General features: G+C 31.3%; 1 protein-coding gene across 1 annotated transcript; it reads left to right on the forward strand.

Moving 5' to 3' along the window:
* Positions 1-8,376: 8,376 nt before the first annotated feature.
* Positions 8,377-13,649, forward strand: LOC102589133 (uncharacterized). The gene is made up of 4 exons (XM_006351422.2): positions 8,377-9,013; positions 9,194-9,625; positions 11,547-11,853; positions 13,212-13,649. The coding sequence occupies exons 1-4, from the start codon at positions 8,579-8,581 to the stop codon at positions 13,349-13,351; spliced, it is 1,314 nt and encodes a 437-aa protein (XP_006351484.1). The 5' UTR covers positions 8,377-8,578; the 3' UTR covers positions 13,352-13,649.
* The last annotated feature ends 175 nt before the right edge of the window (positions 13,650-13,824 follow it).

The raw sequence follows: 13,824 nt of genomic DNA on the forward strand, positions 1-13,824 counted from the left end.
AGTTCTTGGCCTCCCCCCAAATAATTATTTCTCTACACTATTTATAGATGTAGAAAACCCTGAATAAAATAATTAAGTTCAATACAAATTAGGAAAATAAAACCCAATTAAATTGGGTTTTCCGTGTGGCCGCAATTTATGGAAATTCTTGGCGGCAAGGGCTGGTCAGCTGGTGACACGTGACAGCTGCAAACCACATTCAAATTGAATTGGAAAGTCCTTCTTTGCACCATATATAGAAATATATTATTTTAATAAATTTAATCCAATTAAGCTGTCTGCTTGATTTCCTTCTTCAACCTTCCATCTTTAATTTGTTTTAGCTCCAAATTTCTTCAGCTTTACGTCAATTTACTCCTACAAATAAAATACACTATTTAGCACAATTTTATAAAATTAATGTTCAAAAAGGACAAATATAAATAATAAATATGAGGCAAATAATGATTAAAAATATGTATTTTTAGCCTCACATCACACATCACCTTATTGCTTCAATATATTTTACTATGAAGCTTATTTAGAGGTATAATGATCGTAATTTTTCTTATTTTAAATGTTTTTCTATAGTTTAATACAACTTTTTTTTATGTGCAATTTTAGGTATTTTTATTTTTTTCTAGTCTAATGCAGTTTTTTCTGTTGTATTTAAAAAGATTTTGATGACTTTTGTTGATGTTGAAAGTTAATTTTTTTAAGTTTTTTCGTCAAATTTAATGAACATAAACTATTAAATATTTAACGAAAATTAAAATTATTAATTTTTTTTGACAAACTTAGAAAATAAAATTGTTCAATTTATATTTAACTAAAAAGGGTCAAAAATACACCTAAAGTATGTAAAATAGACCACTTATAAACTCCTAGGGATGGCAATGGGACGAGGCGGATGCGGGGCGAGGTGGGTTTAAGACTATGTGGGGCGGGGCGGGGCGGGGCGGGTTTAAGGTTGTGTGGGGCGGATTGAAATGGATTTTTTTAAAATTAATGTGGGGCGGGGCGGGTTGCAGGTGTATGTGATTTTATGTGGGTTTAAACTTAATTTTGACTTTCTACATGTTATAAGAGTGATAGAACATTATTTATTAATATAATTTCATTAAAGCTACTAAAAATATTCTAGATAATAAATGAAAATGGTTCAATAAAAAATAATACAAGTTCTTACATGTTTCTAATTGACCTCTAAAAAATAAAATTTTAAGTCACTATCCTATTAAATTAATACAACTTAATGAAAAAATGAATTTATTTTTAGTATCAAACATAACTAGTAAAAGAAAATATTAAAAAATTATGCGGGGCGGGGTGGGCAGGTTGAAAATGAAAAGAGTTGTTATGCAGGGCGGGACAAGTTAAATTTTTTTGCAGGTTAAGCTCAATCCGTACCACCCCCGCCCTACACCGCCCCATTGCCATCCCTATAGCCTCCATTACATTTTGGGATAAAAAAATACTCCCGCCGTTATTCCAAGAGACCACAAATACCCTAAAAAATTAACTACCTAAATTTTTAGTGATGTGGCAAGCCACATGGGACTAATCCCTCCACCTAAGTGTTGCCAACTAGGATTCACTGCAAAAGAACTTGACCTTTAGTGGCGACAAATTCACTACAAAATCCTAAAATATGCCACTATGAGTGATTTTTTAGTGGCGACTAAGGCTGCAATAGTCATTCATTAGTAAAACCTATTTTTTCAACAAAAAAAATATGATAATTAATTTTCGGTTGCAACCTAATTTTCTATAATAAATAACCTGCACTATCAATATTAAAAACATCCAATATTATTACGAAAATCATCAAATTACTTCTCGATTCAAATCTCCTACTACATAATGCATCATTGTACATTTTATGCGTTTACATATGACATAAAAATAAAACATATAGTGTCTTCAAACTCCTCCTTAATCGATATTATTTTTGGTTTTTTAAAAATAATGAAAAAAAAACACAAAATCAGAATTTAATGTTAAAAAACCTTTAGTGACGATATTATGGGCTTTTGTGGCGATTGTTGTCGCCGCTAAAGGTCTAGTTCTTTTGTAGTGAATCCTAGTTGACAATGCTTAGGTGGAAGGATTAGTCCCACGTGGATTGCCACATCACTAAAATTTTTGGGTGTTAACTCTTGAGGGTATTTGTGGTCTCTTAGGATAACGACGGACATTTTTAATCCCAACATGTAACGAAGGGTATAAATGGTCTATTTCACATAGCTCAGGGAAATTTTGACCCTTTTCCGTATATAGTACAGTAATTGATTATTTTGAACTTATTTGGGACAATGAATTAAGGGTGATAGAAAAGTTTCAAAATTAAATGTAAGGTGACTCAAGTCTTAATTATTGAGTAGGGGTGACAACTTTTAAATTAAGGATTAAGGGGATGAATTTCTCATCCCCAAGTTTTTTATTTAACACTTTGACCCATCTTATATAAAACATTAATAATAATAAATGGATGGAAAAAATGACACCAACAACTCACAACTCTTTTTTTCCTCTTTCTCTCTTACCTATTCTTCCATTGTTGTTGCTCTTTGTCTTCTTCTTTTTCATCATCATTCTTCTTCTTCTTCTTGCTCATCTTCTTCTTCTTCTCCTTCTTCTTCTTCTTCTTCTTCTTCTTTCTTGTTCACCATCTTCTTCTTATTTTATTGTTTGTCGTAACATTCACATTGTTGGTAATGCAGCTATCGGATCAAATTTCATTCCTATATCACTGAACATTATTTCATAAGTGATTTTGGTAAGTAAATTAATGATTTTTAATCTAATTTTTCATTTGGGTATTTTGAGTGTTTCTTCAATAATTTACAATCGCGTATCCAACAGGTAAGTCATCTGTTATAATATATGGCTTACCTGTTGGATACATATTACAGTACCAGGCCAAGCTCGGACAGAACCAAAAGCTTGTCTTAACAGATAAGTCATTTATTGCAACAGATGAGTCATTTGTTGCACCAGATGACTCATCTATTGCAATAGATGACTTATCTGTTGGATACATATTACAGTACCAAATCAAGTTGGGACAACCAGAAATTTGTCCCAACAGATTAGTCATTTATTACAACAGATGAATCATTTGATGCACCAAATGACTCATCTGTTGCAATAGATGACTTACCTATTGGATACATGTTATAGTACCAGGTCAAACTGGACAAAATCAAAAGTTTGTCCAAACATGTAAGTTATATATTGCAATATATGAGTTACCTGTTGCAATAGATGACTCATCTGTTACAACAATTGACTTATATGTTGAATAGGCTTCTGATTTTGGACATGTATCCAACAAGTGAGTCACCAGTTGTAATAAGTGAGTCATCTGTTGCAATGGATGACCTACTTGTTGCAACAGATCACTGACTTGTTGAGACAATAATTGTGCATATGAATTTTTAACTGTATATAGTCACTCAACTTTACTATACAATCATTATTAAATAGTTTTAATAAATTCTTTTAGGTACCATTAATGGAAGAATCAATAATAATAGTTGTTGACTATTATGGTGGATGAATCAAGAAGAATAATCTTGTATCTCATTTTTATAATGCAGCGGAAGCGTACAAAGAGTTGAGTTCTATAACCATTTCAATCAAATAAGCGATATGGTACCCAAGACAGCCGAACATCACGAATCAGTTGGATTTCAGTTGCATTTTCCCCAAAAAATAGGTACAATATTATATATTGAGTATCTTGTTTGATTTTATTATAATTATATATCTTATTAAGTTATTTTTTGTATAGGTAAAATATTATGACGTCAAATATTGCTAAATCCGTGAATGCAGTATTTGAAGTTGAAAGAGAATTTCATATATCGTCGCTTTATTTGATGAAATAAATTTGAGATTTGAAAATTATTTCACGAGAGACGTATGGAGTTGGTCAACTCAGGAAACAAACTTGTTTCTTCAATGTGTAAAATATTGACCCAATCAGGAAACAAAATTGTCTCCTTCTTAAATTGACCCAAGCAAACTGGGAAGAAGGCGAACGAAAAGGAGGCGTGAAGTCGGAGAGTCATTTCTAACAAGAAAAAATAAGTGTTCAATATGTAAAAATATTGGCCACAAGAGAACTACGTGTCAGGTTCAAAATGCTCCATAATTATTGTAATAGTGAAATAGCTTTATTGTTTACTTAGTTATGAATCTGATAATTTAAATTCATTTTTGTTGATTATGTATGTTCATATTTATTATATAAAATATATTAGTTATGCTCATCCGATCTGTTGTAATAGATAACCAATTTGTTGAAAATAATCAAATAAATATGATCAACTGTTGCAACAAATATAAAAATTTGTTACAATAAATGTCTAACATGTATTATTTGTTGCAGTAGATGATCTATCCGTTGAAAATAATCAAGTATATATGCCTATATGTTGCAACAGATGAATCATTTGTTGCATCGGATGATTAATCTGTTGCAACAGATGAACACTAGTTGCAACATATGAGCATATATGCTTGATCATTTTCAATCGATTATATATATATTTGATATGAAATGCTTCATGAAATGCTTCATCAGTGCATGATTTATGATAAATAAAGTTAATTATATATAATTACATTTGAATTAATAAGTTCAATTACATTTTCAATGCATTGTAGAGTAATTACTTGGTCAACTAATTGTATTTGTCTTAAACAAAGCGAGCAATTGATTAATTTGATATGAAATACTTCATTAACCCATAGTTAGTGATAAATAAAGTTATTTAATTATAATTGTCTTTCAATTTATAAGTTCAATTACAATCTCAATGCATTATAGAATAATTACATGATCAACTAACTGTATTTGTCTTAAATAAAGTGATCAATTGATTAATTTGATATGAAATACTTCATTAACCCATAGTTAGTGATAAATAAAGTTATTTAATTATAATTGTCTTTCAATTTATAAGTTCAATTACAATCTCAATGCATTATAGAGTCATTACATGATCAACTAATTGTATTTGTCTCATATAAAGAGATCAATTGATTAATTTGATATGAAAATGCTTCATTAATCCATAATTAGTGATAAATAACGTTATTTAATTATAATTACCTTTCAATTAATAAGTTCAATTACAATCTTATTGCAATATAAAGTAACTACGTGATCAACTAATTGTATTAGTCTTAAATAAAGTGATCAATTGATTAATTTGATTATAAAATGCTTCATTAATTCATAATTGGTGATAAATAAAGTTGTTAATTATAATTACCTTTCAATTAATAAGTTCAATTTCAATCTCAATGCATTATAGAGTAATTAAATAATCAACTAACTGTATTTGTCTTAAATAAAATGATCAATTGATTAATTTGATATGAAATGCTTTATTAACTTATAATTAGTGATATATAAAGTTATTTAATTATAATTACCTTTCAATTAATAAAATCAATTAAAATCTCAATGCATTATAGAGTAATCATATGATCAACTAATTGTAACCTATTGCAATAGATTATAACCTGCTGCAACATATATGTATATTTTCTTGATTATTTCCAACATATAAGTCATCTGTTGTAACATGTTATAATCTATTGTAATGAATGTTGATTGTTTTCAATATATATGTCATCTACTGCAACAAGTAATTCATTAACTATTGCAATAGATCATAACTTGTTGTAACAGATGAGCATATACAAAATATTGTCATTAACAATTAAATATGATTAACAAAATATGATAAGTGTTCATGAATTACAATTCATAACAGATTCTTCAACTTACACAATAAAATTCATGATAAAATAGCTGAACATTTATTAAATATAAAATATTCTCATCAGAAATTACAAAATATGATTAATGTTCATGAAATACAATCCATTTCAGATTCTTCAACTTACAAAATAGAATTCATGATAAAATAACTAAAAATCTATCAAATATAAAATGGTCTTCTTTTCAAATTTTCTCCTCTTAATCTTCAATGGAGTGAATGGCTCTCTGGAATGGGTGAATCCACCATATATACCACCAATATCATCAACATGTTCACCACTACTTTTAGCACCAACATCACCAATATTAACATCAACATCAACACCAACATCTGTTGCAACATCATCAGCATCACCAAAAATAGTAGGTGCCTCCCTTTTGATGGCTATTGCTCCAGGCAATTCTCTTTTTATTAGATCTATCGTAGGGATGCACAATTTATAAACAAAAGTAATTTATATTTAAACTAATTCGTAAATTATAATAGATAAAATACTTATTGTAATATTTACCTATATATTGTATTACCAACAAATGACCCATCTGTTGAAAGAAAGCAAAACAGTAACAAACGATTTATTTTTCAACAGATGACCCATTTGTTGCAATAGATGGACCAACGAGAGCAAAACAATACCAAACATTGAATTTTCTTCCAACATATTATCCATTTGTTGTAGCAGATGGTCATTTGTTAGAAGTAAGTGAAACAGATGGTTATCTGTTGCAACAGATGGGTCATCTGTTTGAAGAAATCAAAACAGTACCAAATATTAAGTTTTCTTCAAATAGATCATCTATCTCTATTGCAATTGATGGGTCATCTGTTGGTCGAAAGCAAAACAATAGCAAATTCTTATGTTTTCTTCCAACAGACGACCCATCTATTGCAATAGATGACTCATCTATTGCAATATATGGGTCATATATTGAAAGAAAAGTAAACGAAAGCAAAACAGATGATCAGTTAATTTAAGTAAAGATTATTTTATAGAAGATTTACTATATCATAAGGAGGATTGTAGAGATCAACATAATCCATTTTTGTATTCTTCTTAGCAGACAACCACCTAAGAATCCTTGGTTGAGATAAGATATTGATTTAAATGCCCAAGCCTAATGGTGTATGCCCAACACATCATCTGTTTGTGGAATGACTTGTTCAGCGAGTTCCTCTAATGGTGTTTGTACTTTAACTATTCTACTTGATTTATCAAAGATGATTCACTTGTTTTTCTTTTGGAAGTCATTTTATCTACAAATAGAAAAAATGAAAAATGTTAACAATCAATTTGTGCATCATTAGAAAGTTAGATTAGAGGGGGGCAATTGAAAGTGCTTTTTAGTATATTTCGGCAAGCATGCACTTAAAGGCAATCACCACACAATCATTTAGTACGAACAAGTTAACACACAGATTTAGGCATGTAGTTATTTATTTATTTAATAAGATCGTGTAAGGATTATGAGCTCTCTTCTTTCACTATCTCAAATACAATGACAATTGGCAAAGGTATTCACCAAAATCCTTTCGAGTGTCAATACCCAAAGTCAATAAAAGAACGAACCAACAAGGTTACCTTACTTGTCTATGATTAACTTTAAAAATAAAATCAAGTGAATCTCAATTATTTAAATTTGTATTCCACGTGAATCATAATTAGAGTAAAATATGCACTAAAATAACCACAAAAAATTGGATCAAAACTTCATCAGAAAAATGACCAAAACATACCAAATCAGTTGTAAAAACTGCACCAAAACAACTTTGAATGGACAAGACAACGGAAACTATATTAGAACGGCACTAAAACAGCAAGAACTGAACAAAACTGATATCAAAATAACCACAAAAATTTAACCAAAACTGCATCAAGACAATAGCAAAAAAATGCACAAATTAGCAGCAAAACTAGAAAAAGATTTGTAGCAATATCTACACTAAACCAACAGTAAAAACTTATCAAAACTGCAGCAATATCTAGACTAAACCAACAACCTAAACTGACCAAAATTGCACTAAAGCATCTGCTAAAACTACTGCAAGCATCAAATACTATACAAAAGTGATAATAAAAAGGCCCAAAATAACATTTTGATAAACTAAAAAGAATGAAATCAATAAATATAACTTAAAGTAAAAAACTCTAATTTTTTAACGGAAAACATCTATCTACAATGATTTGTTCATTCCAGTATTTCTTTAAAAAAAATGAACTAAAAACCCCTAAATTTTTTCACAAAATAAAGCTTTACTCGCAAATCGATGTTCCCTTGGCTGGTTAGAATAGATGAATCGGAAGCTGAAAAGTTAGGCGTCGAAAGCTGATAGTTATCGGAGAAACCGATTGAAAGAACGGAGCAATTTCAATTTTTTGAGAAAATCGTCGTCTGCTTAGCCGAGAGAGGAGAACGTGTTTGAGAGAGAGGGAGTGAAAAGTTTATTTATTTTGTGTGTGGATTGTTTTTTATTTATAAAAAAATTATAATTTTTTGAAAATATTAATTGAGTCCTCAATTAACTTAATCAATTATTTAAGTGTGTTTGACCTTTATTTGGTCAACATTGTCACAAATAGTTAATTCAAGACTTAGAGGATACCTTTCCTTCAATTTTCTCAACTTACTCAAACATAAGGACCATTTTGGCAATTTACGGAAGAATCCACACTTGTTAGATGTTAGAATGTGACAAGAGAATTGAAAAAGACTGACGAATCCAGAATTTTGTCTACTTCTCAGCAAAAACAATACCCACTGGTTCAAATCTTGCACCGTTTTCAGCAGCTAACTCCGGTCATGGCCGCCGCCGAGTGCCGCCCACCGGATCCCGGAGCCGACGACGACAACTCGATTCATGTCTCACTCATTGACGCTATTCAACACTTCACTGATCTAGACGTTTCCTTAAATAAGCTCGAACGCTTTCTGCGAGTTTTGGGTTTCTGTCAGTATTCCATTTTCAGCGCTGCACTATCCTGGCTGGCTTTTGTTGTTTTCTCCATTGTTGTGCCTCTTCTCGTAGTTTACTTTGGTTACTGCTCTAACTGTGAGCTGTATCAGATTAATGACTTTGAGCTTGAAGTTCTTGTATGCCAATCTGTTGCCGCTTTCATATCGCTGTTGTGCATCTCGCACAATCTCCGTAAATATCGCATTAGGAAATTGCTTTTCGTGGATCGATACCATGGTCAACTGACTCATTTCAGTGAGCTCTATCTAAAGAAGATACGGGTAAGTGCTCAATCTCAGATCAATTGAATCCAAGTTCATGTTCATCAGCTACATTATTTGTTTAGCTCGTTCTGTAAAATCGAAAATAGTTAATTAGTTATGCTAGTGAAGTCCAATTGGAGATAATTCCAACGCGCAATTACTCCCAATGTCTGATTTTGGGGAACTAGTTGCTTTCAGGTCTTTTATTATTTGGTGGTTTCGTGGATGGCAATTTTCTTTTTGATGAAGATAGCTCGGGAAGTCACTAGAGCTGTGCATATTTATGATGGTTCTATATGGTGGTCAATTGGAATTGTGGTGGCTTCACTAGTATCATGGGCATATCCTACCATTATCTTTATAGTGGGAACTGCTCTGTTTCATCTGGTGGGCAATTTGCAAGTTATACACTTGGAACATTTTGGCGAGCTTCTGGACATGGATATGGATGTCTCAGTTTACATCAATGAACATATGCGTCTGACTTGTTATGTGTGTAAAATTAGCCACAGGTTTAGGATGTTCCTCCTCCTGGAGTACTTAATAGTCACAGTCAGTCAATGTATAGTTCTATTGCAGACAACAGCAAATCAAGGAATTGTCAACTTCGTAAATGCTGGTGATTTTGTGGTAAGCATCAAGTTCTTTCATTGTCTGTATGCATCTACTGATACTCTAGAGTTTTTAGCCTCAGTTTTGTAGATCTTAATGCGTAAAATCCATGTCATGATTGGCTTATCGTTACTCGATTGTACTAGCATTTGGTCGGGTTCCATGGCGATTCTACTTTTGAGTTTCTCGACAATTTAGTTTATATGAAGGGCTGAAAAGTGCATTCAGTATCTTTGAGGCTTCTGTATCTTGACCATCAAATCTTGTTCTTGTGGCTTTTCTTTATGAACTTGAGAAACAAAGTTGTCACATTAGTGGATATGCTCAAACAAAGTACTCCCTCCGTCCCAATTTATGTGAGGTAGTTTAACTCGGCACGGAGTTTAAGAAAGAAAGGAAGTCTTTTAAAAAGTTGTGGTCCAAAATGAATAATATAAATTTGTGTGGCTGTAAATCATTTCATTAAGGGGCCGTTTGGTTACTGGTTAGAGTTATGCAAGTATTAGTTATACAGGGTTTATTTATGTATGTATTAGTTATGCACGGTTTAGTTATGCATGGTTTAGTTATGCATGTATTAATTATGCAGGGTTTAGTTATGCAGGTATTAGTTATGCAGGGTATTAGCTATGTGGAAAGTATTATTTAGTTATGTAGAGATTACAATAGATGAATTATTAACTATTATATTAAACTTGTAGTAAATTATTAATATATATTATTTACAAAATAATAATACATGTTAATAAAATGTGGAATATATTGAATAATATACAATGCTAATATTTTTATTTTTTTAATCAACATTGGACAATGTCCATTTATTCATCAAATAAAAATGTGTCCAAACAAGGTCCAAGAGTGACCAAGTCGGTCAACAAAATAGACAAAACAAAAACAACTAAATTGAAAAATAATCTAATTTGGAAACAAAAAAATCCTAAACTGATAGAACAACTCCAACATAATGCTAATATTTGATTAGCATATGTACCGTCAAAAAATATACAATCAAATCTCTAATATTAAAAAAATAATTTATATTTGCATAAATAATAAAAACAGTAAATATATTAAAAAAATGAAATAGTCTATATATAAAAGAAATAAAACAACAAACGTAGATAGGAAAACAGGTAAAGTTTCCAATTAAAAAAAAATAAAATAAATTAAAAGAAATGAAAATGATCTATATATAAAAAGAAATAAAAACAACAAACGTAGATAGGAAAACAGGTAAAGTTTCCAATTAAAAAAAAATAAAATAAATTAAAAGAAATGAAAATGATCTATATATAAAAAGAAATAAAAACAACAAACGTATATAGGAAACAGTAAAGTTTCCAATTAAAAAATAAATAAAAAATTAATAGGGTAAATATGTAATTTATCATTTTAATACATGTATAACTAATACTCACATAACTTATTCCACCTTCTACCCTGCATAACTTTATACATAGATTCCCTCATAAGTTAGGTTGATATTAATTATGTAGGACTACAAAAAATGCAACCAAACACCGTATAAATTAATACATGAATAACTTTTATACAACATTTAAATTCTTACCAACCAAACATGGTATAAGTTATGTTGACTTTTATACCTAATACAAAACTTCTACCAAACACAGTAAAGCTAATGCAACTTTTTATACATGAATAAGATGTCTCTTATACAGTAACCAAACGACCCCTAAGGGTAAAATAGACATTTTATAGTAAAATTGTTACTATATAGAAATGTGTCATTCTTTTTGAGACTGACTAAAAAGGAAAGTAAGTCACATAAATTGGGACAGAGGGAATATATTTTTTTTGACACTAGTAACATTATTTAAGTCAGTACTTAGGTAGTACTGAAAAACTGCTCTAACAGAGTATATTAAAGCTGTTATTGACTGATTGTATTGTTTTCATTGAACTTCATATTCAGGTAATATCAATTGTTCAACTGGTTGGACTACTTATATGCCTGAATGCAGCTGCAAAGATATCGCACAGAGCACAAGGCCTGGGATCCGTTGCCAGTAGATGGCATGCACTAGTTACTTGTAATAGCAACGATGCTTCTGTTTCCGAATCTTCATCTGATGGTAGAAATGTTGAAACACCAAAAACAGCGGGGCAGTTATCTTTAAATTATTCAGAAGGTGATTTGGAGTCCGCTGATTGTATGCCTCCACCTGCAAATGTACAACTCACTTCTACTATGACGTCATATCACAAGAGACAAGCATTTGGTATGCAAACCAAACTTCTGCTAAAAGTTGCACTGCTTATGCTTGTATTATGTTCCTATAATTCCCAAATGGCGAGATAATTTTTCTTGCAGCCTTAATGATTTGATTCACTGAAGCACTAATATTTGTATTTCATTTTCAAGCATATAGGATGTCTGTTTGTTCAACAAATAGTAAACTGAAATAGTAAATAGTCCACATTGTTAGAATGGTTGATATACCTACATAGTGCATATGCCAGTCTTTTTTGAGATCCTCTCCTTTGTTACCTTCCTGCATTTTATTGGCTGTGTGAGTTCTCTTGCCGGAATTATCTGCAGATGACAATACAAGGAACAGTGTTAGCGTGCCTAGTTCTTTCACTTATTTCACATGTTTCCTCCCCTGAAATCTTTATATCTCTTAGGATACAAACCTGTCCTTTGAAGTGTCTTCAAATACCTATATTGGTCTTAAAAAGACATAACACGGTTTTTTGATCATTAGTACTTTCTTAAGAAACATCAGCATAACTGTTAGAACCCCTACAGTAGAACCACTTCGGCAGTATCTCATCTATAGATGATAGATCTATTAGTGAAGTGTTACTCTGATGCTTTACATTTAATTCTTCGTTGCTTGGGATGTCATATTTTCACAGTTTGATTGCTTCTTACTGAAAGTGCATTTTCACTGAACATTTACAAGGTCATGTAATCTTCATGCAACCTTGTAGCAAAGACACTATTTTGCCTAGAACTTGCTCCCTCATTTAGATAATTTTGCTGAAGCATCTTCTATTGCTTTGGAGTTAAATCCTGCTGTTCATGACCAAAGTCTGGTGAATTGAGGTTTTATACTGCCAGAAATACTAGAATCTTCTGGACAAACTGCATTTTGTAATAATCTCTATTGTCTTTACTAGTCCAATACAGATTAGTTAGTTATTAGTACTAGTCTCTTGTCAGACAGGTGGGTGAAGCGCTAGGCAAAGGGAGTCATAAGATTAAACACTTCAAGTTTTTAAGAGTTGATAATACAAGTGCAGTGGCATAATATTTATGATCTTATAAATGTAATGGGACTGATGATGCATCACTTGGTTTATGGTCGTGGGACCTCTAGAGAAGTAGATTTGGAAGCATGGTGATATGCTATGCACAATACTGGCGATTGTATTTTATCTTATAACAAGTGACGATTTTGATTCATCTTCTTAGATCACCCAACCTTCCATAACATCCTCATCTTTTTTACTTGATATGCATATCATTCTTGTTATGTTTCCATCATATCTATGCGAACTTCTGCAGTTCAGTCTCTTAACATTCTTTTTCCACACGAACAGCAAATAATGTTAGTTTGCTTCATCTTTGCAGTGACTTATGTGGAGTCTAACCCTGGTGGTTTTAGCATTTATGGATGGAGGGTTGATCGATTACTCATTAACACGCTTTTCTTCGTTGAGATGACATTGGTTACTTTTCTACTTGGGATGACTCTAACAATAAAAGTTTAGGTGACATGTACCAGACTGTAACAACAACAGCTAAATAACACATACAAGCAACTCCAAATGGTACTTAATATGCATTGCAGCTTTCCTTTGGTTTCTCTTCACGGAATAGCTAGAGCCTGTAACCTTTATTTCTTCCTAATGAAAATTAACTACTCCCCTGATTCCCATACATTTTGGATATCACTTTTCATCATGGTCCAAAAACATGGAGTTATTCTTTTTTTCTCGTAAAACATCAACTATATTCTTGTAAGAGCAATGTTGTACAACCTATGTAATACAAATACTAGCTTATAGAGATTGCCAAGTGTGATGCTGCAGTAGTACTTTTTTGTAATAAAGTTACATATCTTTTTTTTTTTTTTTTTTTATGTCACTGGTTCAGACGTTGTTTATGGATCTACATATTACTCAGTTTATGATCCAAGTTGATGGCTTGATGAATCTTATTCTATGAAGCTCTGTTCCTATCA

This window comes from Solanum tuberosum, unplaced genomic scaffold (assembly GCF_000226075.1).
Source record: "Solanum tuberosum cultivar DM 1-3 516 R44 unplaced genomic scaffold, SolTub_3.0 scf00127, whole genome shotgun sequence".
NCBI lineage: Eukaryota > Viridiplantae > Streptophyta > Magnoliopsida > Solanales > Solanaceae > Solanum > Solanum tuberosum.